General features: G+C 44.6%; 1 protein-coding gene across 1 annotated transcript in view; it reads right to left on the bottom strand.

Annotated features, from left to right (window-relative positions):
- Positions 1 to 1,979: 1,979 nt before the first annotated feature.
- The window catches only part of SLC39A8 (solute carrier family 39 member 8), a 28,093-nt gene continuing 14,295 nt past the window's right edge, over positions 1,980 to 15,777 (bottom strand). The window contains exons 7-9 of the mRNA XM_077300763.1: positions 8,164 to 8,371; positions 7,033 to 7,217; positions 1,980 to 4,484 (exon numbers count right to left, since the gene is read on the bottom strand). Coding sequence (XP_077156878.1) covers positions 4,335 to 4,484; positions 7,033 to 7,217; positions 8,164 to 8,371 — 543 coding nt within the window. The 3' untranslated portion in view covers positions 1,980 to 4,334. The remainder of the gene's footprint in view (positions 4,485 to 7,032; positions 7,218 to 8,163; positions 8,372 to 15,777) is intronic.

Here is a 15,777-nt window from a genome sequence, read left to right as displayed (position 1 = left end):
GGGAACAAAGCCTGCCACGTCACTGCCTGTACTCAGAAGAGAACAGACATTCGTAATGGGCCAAAATCACAGCTCCCTTTCCTACCATAACTCATTTTATCAGGCAAGGACCGTGGCTTCAGGAGGACCAATTAGGGGCTAATTGCTGTAAACATGACCATGCCTCACAGTGCGACTGAGATACAGAATCAATGGAAAATGGCTTTGCTCCTCCTGAGTCAATATTCTCTGGGGAGAAAGGCTCAGGGCTTCATCCTCGAGCCACTCAAGGACTTTTCAATGACTCTAATTAAAAACAGCAATAGAAATTCTTCCTCACACCGTCAACATTCAACCTCTCTCTTGCTTAAGGAGTCTCACAAGGGTACTCCAGACATTTTGTTGTTGTTGTTGTTGTTATTCCTCCCCCTCTCCCACCCGCCATTCAGCTCTGGTTTTTAAAATGTCACCCGCCAAACTCCAGTGGTAATTAGAGTTTTACAGCGCTATTAATGATTACGGCATTATTGATCTCACAGAAACCGGAGGCCTTCTCTTAGCACCTCAGGGCTGTCTGTGAAGGAATTGAGTGTGTTGTGGGAACAGATCAGAAGCGCCAAAGGAAAAGGAGGGATGGAACAAAGAAAGGAAGAAGTTGGCGGGCAATATACAGAACCATACCACAACATGAGGGTGAGAGGCAGAGCATTGCGTCTCCTTGTGCTTTTTTATTTATACCTGCAGAGGGTTTCATCAGCCATTTCCACAAGAACAATCTGCAGGTTCCCCAATATTGCAGTACATTCACTCACCTGTCAGGATTGTCCTAGCTTGTCTTCAATCTTTCTCAAACCTTGCTCCAAGGTTTCAGGAGAGATCACAGTGAAGTCCAGATAGCTGTTGCATGGGTGGGAGAATTCAACCATTTCCTCTAACCCAGTCTCTGTTAAATTTCCTGCCTCTCAGGCCTTTTTATATTTCATTTTTAATAACACTAGATACAACAGCATACTGATATGTGTACTACACTCTCTGAATTCACAGCTTTTGTTTTAAAAACTAAGTCTCTAGCCCCTTCTGTTGCAGAAATTCACTAGCATTCCACCAAAACTCTGTCCAGGCTTCCCTCCAGCAGAGCCGGACATGCAAGACCTCCCTCTCCTGGTCCAACTACTCCAGGAGTTCAGGCAGGAGACGAGGACCTTGCACCTCACACTGGCCTCCAGGAAAGCAACCAGACTCTCCCCAGGTGACCCAGTGAGAAGACGCCAAACAACTTCAGCAAGGCACAGACACCTGAGCCTCAATACAGCCACACGGTGACCACTGGTACAAGGCAGACAGCTGCATCAAACAAGGCAGAGTCCTTCCCCTTCAACAAAGAGACCCCCGTCAACCCAGCACGACAGCCAAACCCACCAAGAAGACAGGGGCAGGTTGGATTGCAGAGCAACAAAGGCGGCAGTCCTGGCTGGGAGAGCCCAGCTCCATCCACACAGCAGCTGGCTGAACCATCAGGGAGAGGCCACAGCTGAGTGGGAGAGAGGAGGATGCTTTATCACAGAGACAGGAAGCAGGGGGAGCGGCTTGGCAAGAGAGATGTATAGGAGGCGGAGACCTGGAACCAGAAAGGGTTGGAGTCAGAGGAGGGCTGACGACTAACACAGAGAGAGAACAAATGTAGAGTCCAGTGGCATCTTTAAGACCAGCCAATTTTTCTTGAAGGTATGAGCTTTTGTGTGCACGCACACTTCCTCAGATACAATGTCATGGAATGGAAGAGAGAGAGAGAGAGGCTGGGAGAACTACGGCAACAGTGAAGCCAGCATGGAGGAGATGGCTGGAGAAGGAGAAAGAGGGGACAGAGCAAGTGTTTTTCCAATACACTGATGATGGAGGCAAGCCAGAGTGGGTGGTCAGGGTGGGAGGAGCCTGACATGGCTACTGGAGCCCCCAAAGACCACTGGACTCCCCACAAACTCTCTCACAAAACTACAGAATTTTAAACTGTTTAATGTACCAATTTTATTGCTTCACAGGAAATATTTTAACAACACACGAGAAAAGGTCCAAAATCCCTCCAAAGGCAAAACGACGAGCGCTACATACACTTATAGTAGTGCAGTAGGTAGTCTCCTAGTAATGTGGAAACATATACATAATTTTGTAATAAATATTGCACTTCCTCCCTACAGCAGTAGTAATGAAAGAGAAATATGGCCAGCATTTCCTTCCTATTTCTGCCTGAAATCTCAGGCCAATATAACTTGCAAAAATCCATTTACATAGGTTTTGGAGTGCAAGTAACGTAAGATTGCCCTGTGCTGAATTATACTGAGAATACCTACCCATCAAAATGTTGCATCAGATTTGTAGACATGAGTGCATGAAGAATATGTACTTTTTGCTAGAAGTTATCTGCGTATAAAAAATGTGCACATTATGGAAAAGGGCTACGGGTGAGTCATAAAGCAGGTGCTTTACATCTTTAGAAGTCCAGCATCAGTAGCCCCCATCTTTGGTCAAAGGCTCTCGGTTACCAGTGATACAACGTTCATTCTTGAGACTCTGGAGAGTCTTTTCCAGCCAGATAAGACAGCACGAGACTATATGGACTACGTGAATGATTCACTCCTAAGGCAGTTTATCGGTTCATAAAGAAAAGCCTAAATATTCATTTGACAGACTCAATCAATGTACTTGATATAGAGTTCTATGCCCACCCAAGTGACTCTATGGAACTGTCACATGCAGCCTCCTTAATTAGCAGTGATAAGGGTGATGTTGTCCTCCCCAACGCCGTAAAACGGAAGAAAGGAGGAGCTTTGGGGGTACATCTGAGGTCTCATCATGGCAGGGAATAAAGCTGCAAAGCCCCCAGTGTGGGTGGGGAATCCCCCACCCCCAGGTCCTCCTGCCTGTTGCTTAAGGTGACCAGATTTGAACATTGGTAAAGCGGGACACCATTGACTGGGGGGGGGGGTCTTGATTAAAAATTTGGTCTATATGGAACAACAAAAAGTTTCATAGAACTTTTTGCATAGAACGCAAAAATAGTATTGTAATATATATTTTTAAATTTCAACATAAGTACAATTTGCCAGGTACCCCCAGATGTCCCTCCAAAAGTGGGACAATCTGGTCACCTTACTGTTGTTGCTCTGAGTGGAAGTAGGAGGATTTAAAACAAAAATAAAAACACAGCTCCATGGTCATGCTGGAAGTGACAAAAGGGCAGCTCTTGGAATTGCAGGAAACTCTATGGTACTGCCATAGAGTTAATGGTGAATCCTAGAGCTACTCTTTGTCATTCCCAGTTGTTTTACTGGAAGTGATATAACACTGTGCTCTCATAGCCCCACCCATAACCATCCTGCTGTTTTCCAGGCTCTGTCTAGCAGCCCTCTCAAGGAACCTCTTTACAATCCACCAAGGTTTGCTTCTCTTCTAGGCAAATTCTTGGAGATTTCATATCAGCAGGACCTTTTGCCACTCATGGGCACTGAATATACAATCCACCAAAATGGAAACGTGGAATGGTCAATGTAATGTTAACATCACAGTATTTTTCCCCTCCTTTTTTAAAGGAGCCTTTTAGGCATTATATATACACATTAAAATTGTTGGTATAAAGGTTTCCATTTTTTTTTAATGGAGTTTCCATAATAAGCCCTTGTATGTGCCAAAAAAGAAAGATCAAAAGCGGTATTCGATAAAATTAATTGAGGGTTAAATTAGCCGTTGGAATCTTTGCATCATTTATGCAAACTTACTGAAGCTAGTTTTTTTGTTTTTTTAAGTTCTCCTGGAAGGAGAAAACCCTAAACCTATTTTGAAATCTATTTGTATCACAGTGAAAACGAAGCTACAAACAGGCAGCATTTTCTTCTGTAAGAATGTCCTTGTCAACCAATTCATACTTATTTGGTCTGGATCACAGGTCACGTATGCACTTTGCCGCCCCATACCACTTCAACTGCATGCAATTCTGTTTACTGCAGTACAGGCACCATAGGTGATTCTTCAAGCAGAGGCCCAGAAGTCCCACTCCAAATTCCTGCATGGGCCAGAATGCAAAGGTAAGGGGTGTCTCCACTAGGATAAGAGATGCAGCTTCGCAGGCAAGGGGGAGCCCTCCCTTGTATCTGAGCTTACACCCCCTTAAGAAGTAACTGGATCATTGCAAATGGAGTGGATGCAGCCTCTGTCCAAAAAGCCCCCCAAAAATCCAGCTGAGGCTTTGTTTCTGGTGCTGAGGAAAACCGGATGCTGAACCAAGCCCTTTAAGGTCTTCCAAGTCCCTTTATGATTTTGAGAGTTCTTCCATTTTTGAAAAGAAATCCTCCATGATTACATTATTCCAGCTCAATATTTCCTGCATACAGGGTGATCAGCAGTATGGCAGCAAATCCTGTGAGCAAGCCAGCATTTTGGATCAGGAAAAAAGCTAGATCTGTCGTCCTCCCGGTTACTTTTTGTCTCATCATGTCGTTCATCTCTGGGAACTGGGAAAAGAGAAAACATTCTTAGACAAAGGTTGCCATCTGGTGGCCAAACCACCCATTCCATTTCAGTGCCCCCCCCCCCCATTGATGTTCTTTTACAGTACTGTATAAAATTTGACATGGTTCTTAATATAGTGGAAAAGCAATAACTTGGAGCTGTGCCCACTTTGGATGTTGTATCCGAGTTGACTGCTTCAACAAGGGACAAGCAATAGAAATGGTGCTTTCTACTTCACTCAGCTCTAAACTTCTTTCTCTGGTTTCCTAATTCTCTTGTGCGGTCATCACTATGCGCCTGTCAACCTCCCATGCATTTGAATCATGCAGAACTTCCAAGGCTGACTAATACACAGCAGTAATTGATAGGCCTTTTAAAATAAATAAATAACAAACAAATCTGGGCAGGCTGGTTAAGACCAGGGTAAACTTAGCAAATGGAGATGCCACATCACATTGCAGGTTTAAGAAGAGCACTAAGCCATCGGAGCTAACACTGGAAATTGCCTGGGGGAGAGTACAATTAATGTTGTGCATTTGCTTCTTCTATTGTAAGTCACTTATTAATTTATTTATTGCATTTCTATTCTGCCACTACCAGCCCAGCTGGCTTGTGGCAGTTCACAATGAAATGAGCCTAAAACCATCCCATAAAACAACATACCCACAAGACACAATTGATGGCGGTAATGCCTACTAACCCCACCCCCCCGCCCCCCGTCTCAATGTACTGGCAACAGTAAAGATATCTCATTAGTATCAACAGGTATGCTGGCCTAGGGGGAATTGATCACCCAAGATGTCTCAGACTAAGCCTGGAACACACACATGGGGGAGGGGGAACCTGATCTTAAAAACCCGGTCCTCCCGCTGCAGAAGAGCTGTATAGAGATGTAGTAAAAATAAATATAGATCCAACTCCGTTCAGACACGCAAGCTCAGACAGCACCAACTCGCACAGACTCAAAGGAAACGAAACCTCCACAGACGCCACTCCGGATTTGACAGGCGAATGCTTTCCACTTACTGGCAGCTAATCACCACAACACGCAGTCTCCTTGAAAAATTAATTCAAAGGCAGGAAAGATGCCCCAGGCCAGATTCTCTAAAGTGCTGACAAACACAGATCGACAACATGGCTATTCTAGCTGCTTATCAAAGAGGAAGTAGAATCAGAGTTGTTCTTCGGAAACTTAAAATAGCAGAAAAAACAAGCTCCTTGAACATGACTTTCCCCTCTACTGCTGCTGAAGTCCTGAGGGGTCCTGGGAACGATTGGCAATCCAGGGCTGAGCTTGTCCACCTGGTCAGTCCTGCCCCTACCCCTTCAAAAGAAGTCCTGGTTTTTATGCCCTGCTTTTTGCTACTCAAAGGGGCTTACAGTCACCTTCCCTTCCTCTCCTCAGTACAGACATCCTGTGAGGGAGATGGAGCTGACAGAGCTCTGAGACAAGGTTACCCAGCTGGCTTTAAGCAGAGGACTGGGGGGATCAAACCCAGGTCCCCAGATGAGAGCCCTTATGCTCTTAACCACACTGCCTTTTGAATTTGAAGAACTAAAAGAACTTGAAATCTGTTAATGATTTGAGGTTTGTGTTATATGTGGGTGCTTTGTATCTGTTAGCTACCTTGGGTGTTGTTGCTAACAAGAAAAGCTGAATTTAAATTAGACAGAAAAATAAACCCCAAAGCTTTTGACTAGTAAGGTAATGGAACTTGAGTGAGCAACAGCTTTGCATAGTATTTTTAAATAATTTCTTACATATCCTGAGAAACAGCATAACTTTCCAGTAAGGTCTGCCCTGTGTGAATCTGGAGTTCTTTTTTATGGGTTTACTGTTTATCTTTTGAACTAGTAGTTTCCAGCCTTGGCATCTCTCAACCTCAACATTTCCAGCTTTAAAATGAACAGGATATGTTCTAAATAGTATCACCTCCGTCTGCAACCTCATTGCACATAAGTAGAATAGAGAAGAGGTACATCATGCAACAAGAGGGGGGGAAAGCTAGAAATAAGAGTTCCAACGAATCCTACCTTTTTCTAGACAGAGAAGAACAGGGTGGAATTCAGCAGTAAAGTGGGGAAGCAGGGTTCCTTATAGAGCATTCACACACATGATTTACATTTTGTTCAGACAAAGCCATAATGGATCCAGTCTAGAAAACTAAAGACAGAGAAGGCTGAGAACATCACCTTTTCTGCAGCATTTTTCTCCATGTCTGGCTCCAACACCAGAAATAAATTAGGCTGGAAGGGAACTGCTTAAGTAATGAAGTTCTTGTTGATCTCTCCAACATGTCTAATTTGACCTTAATGGCATACCAGGTTGCAGCCAATTTGCCACAATTAGGAAGAGGGAAGTTATATAAGCCCCATTCCAAAACTGTCCTAATTATAAGACAACCCACAAGGAATGCATTTTATACTATAACCTGCTCTCAGGTTACATGATTTTCACTGCCATTATCACCCACTGTAGTGTATTTTCGTATAGAGTATAACGGAAGCTCCCTTGATCCCACAACAAAGTAAGATGTAGCGAAATCTCACCATATCTGCCAGGGAAATGTACAGGAACATGCCTCCAGCGATGGCAAAAATAATATTTGGTGCAAAGTTGTTTCCCACTATTATTCCAAACGCCAGGCCAATATAACAGGAGCATGCTGACAGGAAGTTGAAGAATAAGGCCTGTCGTGTGCTCATCCCTGCATTAAGGAGGATGACGAAATCCCCTGCAAAAGAAAATGTGTTAGCTTATTTTAAACATTTATATTGCCCCCTTCCCCCACCACCACCACCACCACCACCACCACCACCACCACCACCACGCCAACTGAGACTTAGAGGGCAGAAATCATCAGCAAGAGCAAACACAAAACAAGTTCCAATGGAATTTAAAGGAGACATGTGTGAAATTTAAAAGAAAAACAATCCATCTCAGCCCTCCCTTTAAATGCATTTGTATTTATTTATTTGGGAGAGAGACAAGGTAGCCTAGGCTCATTGGATCTCAGAAGCTAAGCAAGATTGAGTACTTGGAAGGGAGAAGAAGTTGTTTTTATATACCACTTTTTTCTACCAGGAGTCTCAAAGTGGCTTACAATCACCTTTCCTTCTCTCTTCCCACAACAGACACCCTGTGAGGTAGGTGAAGCTGAGAGCCCTCATATTGCTGCTTGGTCAAAACAGCTCCAGCGCTATGATGAGCCCAAGGCTGCGTGTGGAGGAGTGGGGAATCAAACCCATCTCACCGGATTGGAAGCCGCTATTCTTAACTATACCAAGCCAGCTCCCATCAAGGAAGACAATGGCCAAGCACCTCTGCTTCTCATTTGCCTTGAAAACCTTGCTCGGGTTGCCACAAGTCAACTGTGACTTGATAGCATTTTACATAAATACACAGGTTTATTTATTTGTACCCTGCTTTTGTCCCCAGCGAGGACTCAAAGCAGCTTAGATGATCACTCTCCTTCATTATCACACAATAATTCTGTGAGGCAGGCTATGGTAGAAGTGGGGATTCGAACCCAGGTGTCCCAGGATCCTAGTTCAACACTATCTACTACCCCACCTTGGCAATGGAAGGCTACAGAACATGCTGGGGTTTTGGTCATCTCTTGTCAGACAAGCAGTTTCTCACTGCATTCTTCTGGTCTGAGATAATGGAAAAGACCTTACCCAGTTCATGAGGAAACTCTTCGCACAAGATGGCTATAGAAGTGCTAATTCCCTGAAGCAGGGAAAGCGTGAAGGAAGCACCGATGGCAAGACCATCAATGAAGTTATGCAGAGCATCGCTCAAGGTGATCATCCAAGCAATCGTTCCAATCTCTGACAATGAAGGTCCCTTGAAACAGCTACATGAACTGGCCTGGGTTTCTTCTTTCTGGAAGAATGAAAAGGAAACACATCCTGATTACAAAAAGCTGTGAGGGAGCCAATCATCTCCCCTGAATATTTTAGGAGACATCCACAGAGTGCAAGCACTGTCCAGGTAACAGGACAGAGAGGACCACTGAGGCAGGGGGTTTATCTAAGCAGACTGCATGGGTAAACCCATACCTTCTTTCTGGTTTTGCTTGCAATCACCATATTTATTTAGAAAATTTATATGCCACCTTTCCACAGACCCAGCTAAGGCACTTGATAGCTGCAACAGCTCAATTAAGGCAGTAAAGAGCTAAACAAAGCTGATAAAACACCGGGCATCATTCAAACAGACCACACAGTGGCACTGATCTAAGCAGAGCAATACTCCCAACACAGACTGTGCATCAAAGCCCGTGCCATCTACTCATACTGGCAATGGGCTTTTCAGGGTCTCTGTCTTTCACTTCATCAGGAGATGCCAGGGGATTGAAGTTGGGACCTTCTGCATGCAAAGCAGGGGCTTTCCCACTAAGCCACAGCCTCCGTCTTTCCAAATGCTGTAGAAACCTTGTCTGGACAACACGGCTCCATTTTCACTGTCTAGCTCTTCATGCATTCCTGAGCCTGGTAGCTTTTGCTATATGTCAAGAACCAAGTGGTCGAGACCCAGCAGATTCACGCAACAGACATCACTCTCGGGCTTCAGGCTGAAGCTTTAAGTAAAAGTCTTCCTTTGGAGAATCAGGACAGGAATCAGCACATCACAAAAGCTCTTAGACAGGAATCTTGTCAGGGATGCTGGGGAGGGGGCTTGCACAGAATATATACCTTAGCTTGGGGAGGGGGGGACATAGAGGTAGCGTTTTGGTGGGAACAGGGATTCACATGGGAAAAGGCAATATTGCTCTCTGGTCTGAGAGGTGCCAAGACAGCCCATTTGGACATCTGTTGTTTGGGCTGTGCTGCAGGTGGGGCCAGCCTTGGGCGAGGAGATAAGGGAAGGACTGCAGGCTGAGCCTTTGAAATGCTTTGAAGGAGGAGATGGGAAGGGGACTGCTGAGAACACCCAGGGAGGTGCCACAACTCAGCGGGAGATCCGGAAGCATAAAGAAATAAAACAACCTCAAAGAAGATGGAAATCATGGGTCAGGCACAAGGGGTTCATGACACTATCACGACGGAGGCCACTAGGGTGAGGATAAAAGAGCCGCTTTTAATGTATGCATTAGATAAACATTTTGTACACAGGCTATTGGAATCTCCCTATTTGGATGTGGATTTTTGTAGTTCCGCACCAATGTAACTTTCCTTATTTATTCATCTACTTTGTTTATGCTTTGCCTTTCTCTCGACTGGGGACCCAAAGCAGCTTGCTTTGTTGTCCTCTATCCATTTTAGCCTCACAACAACCCTGTGAGGTAGGTTAAGCTGATAGTGTGTGTCTAGCCCAAGGTCACCCAGCAAGTTTCCATAGCAGAGTGGGGATTTGAACTTCCATCCCCCCAAATCCTAGTTCGATGTTCTAACCACTAAGCCACATTGGCTCTTCTGACTGCGAAGAGATCTATCGTATCAGACAAGATTGTGGAAAGGAATTTATCTGTAAATCGTCAAAGGAACATTAGAGGAAATTGCTACTCAAATAAGCCACCACATTTCCAGCCTCTGTAAATGAGAATATGAATGAGCAACAACATGAAAACAGCATGATTGAGCTGCATCTCCACTGCTTGATTCTCATCTCTGGCCTAACGAGTTTGATTATCCATTGGCTGTGTTCAAAAAACAAAGCCACAGAATCTTCAGAAAAGTCATCCTTACACCAGTAAAAGTTGATAACACCTTGGCTGAGTGATACCGATATAATCATAAAATTCCCCTGGCAGCCTCGGCGGGAGCGTAGTAAAAAAGAGAGTGATGCTTATGTAAAACGGAGAGAAGTGGCCATAAAAACCAGTAGCTCTGCTACACAGTCCTCCCACACAAATTGTGTATCTGATTGCGAGGAAGGGTTTGCTTTATATTTGCAGAATGTCTGTCTGCATGCAGCTTACTCCAGGGATGCTAATAGGAACAATCGACCCGTTTTTCCCCCGTTCAGACTGAAGGACAGTCCTTAAGGGTAGAGAAAAACAAAATCCTATATTGCCCTGAAAAAGTGTTCCGTGCTCAGTTGGCGCTGTAACTAACTGCCCAAGTGAAATGCCCTGACCAATGGTTCTTTGGCGTTAAAGATATTTAAAAGGCTGGATAACATTGCTCTGTAAAGAAGCTTCATATCAGGTAGCCAACATGGGGAGATGGAATAGGTTGGGGTGCATTGGCCATGAATACCAGGGGGAGGAGGTGTGTCTCCCTGTTGGGGCCATCCCAGTGGCCATGTGGAGGAGTGACTGTGCAAACTCTTTTTTTCCCTATGATCAGCAACGTTTGGTCAGACCACACTTGGAGTACTGTGTGCAGTTCTGGAGGCCTCACTTCAAGAAGGACATGGACAAAATTGAGAGGGTGCAGAGGAGAGTGATGAGGGTGATCTGGGACCTGGGGACCAAGTCCTATGAGGAAAGGCTGAGGGCCTTGGAAATGTTCAGCCTGGAGAAGAGGAGGCTGAGAGAGGACAGGATGGCTCTCTCTGTGTATATGGAAGGTTGTCCCTTAGAAGAGAGCAGAGAAAGGTTCCTGTTGGCGGCAGAGAATAGGACCCACAGTAATGGGTTTAAACCATGTGGAGAATGATATTGGCTAGATACCAGGGGGGGGGGGGGAATTCACAGTTCAGCAGTGGAATAGGCAACCTAAGGAGGTGGTATGCTCCCCCTTACTGGCAGTCTTCAAGAAGTGGCTGGACAGATACTTATCCTGGATGCTTAAGCTGATCCTGCAATGGATGGCCTGGATGGCCCCTTCCAACTCTATGATTCTAGAGTCACTAATTATGGGGAGGGGTTGTATGCATGGCCACTTCCTCCATTTGGCTACACCCTGCAGATGCAGACATAAGGGGTGGGGCCGGTACATTTGCACCCACTCTCCTTTGCTGAGCATCCATTGGATGCATAGGGCTGTCATCCCTACCTGGCAACAGAGGCCTTCTTTTGCATCTTAAGCCAGAATCCTATGCTTGCTTCCCGGGTAGAAAACACCATTTATTTCATTAAACCTTACTCCTGAGTGAGCACCATTCTCCTTGCGCTGCACAAACACTATTGGCTTGCTCATGATGATTGCTCTCATAAGCAAGACTGACAATATCTCAGTAATCACGCCATTACCTGGCTTTTGAGCTAATGCTCAAGATTCATGCACTGTTTGCCAACTGGATTGTGACAACAGCAACATAATGAATCTTTTCTCTGGTGACTCTGGGTCTTTTTTTTTTCTTTTTTTTTGGCAGTTCTTCCTTTTAAACAATGATACATTAACCTTCTTGCAAATCGCATTACGTGCCAGAAGACTGTTTTGAGAACTGTCCTGGATTGTTGACATACTCAGATTAAGGCTGAATTCCAGGCGCCTTATTCTCATGCTGAGAAGGCTTCCCTAGGCCAAGGCAGGAATACAAACCGATCTTACCGAAGACACTCAGGGTACAACTTCATGGACAAGAAGCCTAAAAGTTGGGCAGCTGGCAGAGTCCAAGACTGTTCTGCCATAGACCACTGTTGAGCATTGCTTTGATTGGGCGTCATCACTCTGAGCCCTTCATTTTAAGACTGGATAGTGGCTTGGATCTCATGGAGGATTGCCACAGATGGAAGGGATCACCAATCAAGGACCACCGCTTTGTCACCTCCCCCCTTCCCTTCTGCTGCAGCTCAATGCACTTGAAATGTGGCTATTGGGGGACAAGAAGAAAACAGGTAAAAATGGACCCTCTTCTGTTTGCAGAAATCCTCAGTGGGATCAACCCCAGTGCTTGGATAAAAGGCTGTCTTGGGCAAATTGATTTATTACCTAAAGCAGGATAGGGACGAACAATAATACCATTATTGAAGGGATATGCCTTTCCCCAGTTACCCCACCATAACACACACACAGAGACAAAACACCACTTTGGCCCAAAGTGACAACAGCCTTTCATTTTGCAATTTCTCTTGTTATCTCTACTGCTAAAACCAGAAGCCGGGTGTTGTGAGAGGCCTTCTCCACCAAAGGCTGACTAACTCCCTGCACAAGCTCCCATGTTCTCCCTGTAATCCAAAGTAGCACTGAACATCAGCAGGCTTTAGTATATGCCATTCGCGTGGGAAGATTAAGCTAGCACTCTTCAAAGGCCAGCTATTCTGAGCAATGCAAAGCCCGCTAATCCCATTCAAGAAGGGAAGAACAACTGAGAAGTCAGGAAGAGGTGATTCTGACCACCTGCTGCGCCACCATAAGTACTCACCTGGGTAGAAACTGCTTGCAATCTACATGTTATTTGCAAGGATTTTATTGTACCCGAGAGCTCCCAAAATGTGCACAATTAGCATACCTGTAATCTATTTTCCCATCCTTGATGGATTATGCCCTGGCATCCATAGTGCAAGAACCACTGAACTGTGTTCCCAACCAGATATTAGGGGCCAATGCTTGTGCCAGCAAGGATTTCTGCTGTGCACATGCACTAAACAAGCACCGTCACAATCAGCTCTATTTGACACGAAAAATCAATGCCGAAATTTCAACTTTCATATATACCAAGTGCCTCACAATTTTCATACATGGGCTCTCCAATTAAACCCTCAAGCCCAAAAAGGTCATTAAGGTGCATCATGCACTTTATTCAATGCACTGTGCATTTTAATAATTTAATAATTTAATGGGAGAGTCTATGAACATTGTGAGTCACTGGTTGCATATGAAAATTGATACTTTGTCATTGGCTTTTTTGGTGCCGAATTGGTGCTTGACCCTGCTTGTTTAGTCCATATATGTAGCATTTTCTGACACTGTTCCACTGTATTTTGATTTAAGCAAAGTCTTCTGAGCATGTCACCAGCATAAAGCCTGAAGTGTCTCACATAAGATATGCGGAAATGCCCTGTATCTATATAATTTTCCAAAAGTATAGCAATTCCTAAGAATTGCTTTTCTATTTCAGGTTTTCCTTATTTTGGTCTCCACAGTTATATCCCCAAACCACACATTGCTCAAGGGAGACGGAACTCTACAAAGGGAAATCATGGCATCTGAGATGCTTTCAAAATGGATCATAAAACCACACTTGTAATAAAAGCGAGACCTTGGAGTGATACTGAAATGTCCAGAGGAGCAGGTTTAAACCTTCCCTGCTGTTCAAAAACAAACACACATCCAGCCAATTTTCTCATCAAAGTACTAGACAAAACTTCACATGCTCGGTGTCTTATTTATTGGGTGGATATTCACTTACTGAGCCCCCTTTTAACCACTGTAAACTTTAAGTGCCATAAAGGATCCATGTAAAGATCTGCTAAAAGACAGCCTCTTTCTCTGACTGGCGAAGCAAAACCCCTTAGTTTTTTTTTGTTTTTGTTTTTTTTGGGGGGGGGGGAGAATTGCTCATCCTTTTTTTGAACTTAAGAAGAGCTCTTTTTTGTATCTCACCACAAAGTCACAAGTGCATTGACCCGGATACTCCATTTGTGGGTAGCAACCATGTTTATTTATAAGGACTGCAGGCCTGCCCTCATCCCCAATGTAACCCAGAGCATGGCCATGCCAAGGAGGGATTTGAACCACCGTAAACCCCAAACAATGCTATGGTCTGCTGCTTATTTGCCACTCTTATAGTTGCAAGGTCCCCTCAGACCACTGGTAGGGAGTAAGGGGGGTAGGACTGCTAGATCCAGTCTGGGTAACCCCTAGAGACTGGGATGGAGCCCGAGGAGGACAGTGGGGGACAATGCCATAGGGCCCACCCTCCAAGACATCCTGCTCTTTGTAGTCTGAAGATGAGCTATAATTCCAGAGGATCCCCAGGATCTACTTGAAGGCTGGGATCTTGAAAGCTGGGATCCCTAGCCACCCTCCTTAACCACAGACCTGCCCTCCTAGCCAAATTTCACATCATTATTCTTTTCCTTATCATACGCTTCCTCTACCATCTCAGATATCCTGTAGAGCCACATACCTGTCAACCGACTCTCTTTGTCAGGGACAGCCCGGATTGGGACATAATGATTTAACCACTGCATGTTTCTCATTGCCTTGGGAAAAAAAACAGACACTTGCCCTGTATTTTACCGGATACACCTACAACTCCGAGTTGCCTCAAAAATGATATTTTTCCTAATAGAATAATTGACTCCAGACAAGACATTTTTCTTACACGTGTGTGTATGTGAGAGAGAAATCTCCGCAGAGTTGTCCACGTACAGAATTGTGGCAAAATATTGTATTCTTAGCACTTTTAAGGCCAACAACGTACAGACAAATGGCAGAAAAGAAAAAAGGGATGATCGTGTTACAACTCTTTTCTGAGTTTTAAAAAGTGCAATCTTGCAGTCTTACACAGTAGTGTTATGATGTTATAACTCTGGTAGTTGTTTTTTAAATTACATTTGGGACACTTGGGGGAAGTGGGGAGGTCATCAATGGTGCCAAACAGTGAGATTAAGGGGTGCAATGAAAACAAAGGTACAAGCAGACACTGTTTGGCAAAAAAAAAACCATACACATTTTTTGAAAGGGGGAAAAGAGCAAGCATGATGGGAGGCTGCTTCTATCAGACTCCAGTACAGAAAGCATGTCACGGATTTCAACCTGGAAATTAGAAGAGGAAAGCCCAAGTGCAGAAACACAAGAGTCACAGAATCACAGAATCATAAAGTTGGAAGGGGTCATATAGGCCATCTAGTCCAACCCCCTGCTCAACGCAGGATCAGCCCTAAGCATCCTAAAGCATCCAAGAAAAGTGTGTATCCAACCTTTGCTTGAAGACTGCCAGTGAGGGGGAGCTCACCACCTCCTTAGGCAGCCTATTCCACTGCTGAATTACTCTGACTGTGAAAAAAATTTTTCCTGATATCTAGCCTATATCGTTGTACTTGTAGTTTAACATGCAACATCTAAAGGAAATCCAAAGCGAGGCTAAAACAAGCGATGTCTCCTGATGTGGAGACAAACTCTGTCATGAAGCCTGCTGGAAGACATTGAGCCAGTCACACACTCAGCCTAGCCTACCCAGCATGGTTTTTGTAAGGATAAAATTGTGACAGCAAACCCGTTTACGCTGTTCTGAGATCCTCGGAGAAAGAATGGATCAAAAGATACAATAAATCAGGTAGCTAGGAAAAAGTGTCTGAAGAAAAGAAGGAAGTGGTCCCCATTCAGTGCTCAGGAGAGAGGCTAAAGCAGCAGGCCCCACATCAGCACAAATGAAAGGTTGTTCTGGAGGATGCAGTGGCCCTCCAAGAATGTAGGAATAGTGTGGTATGGAGATGAATATGCCTTCCTTCC

This window comes from Paroedura picta, chromosome 10 (assembly GCF_049243985.1).
Source record: "Paroedura picta isolate Pp20150507F chromosome 10, Ppicta_v3.0, whole genome shotgun sequence".
Lineage (NCBI taxonomy): Eukaryota > Metazoa > Chordata > Lepidosauria > Squamata > Gekkonidae > Paroedura > Paroedura picta.
This window is presented reverse-complemented; position numbering and strand designations above follow the sequence as displayed.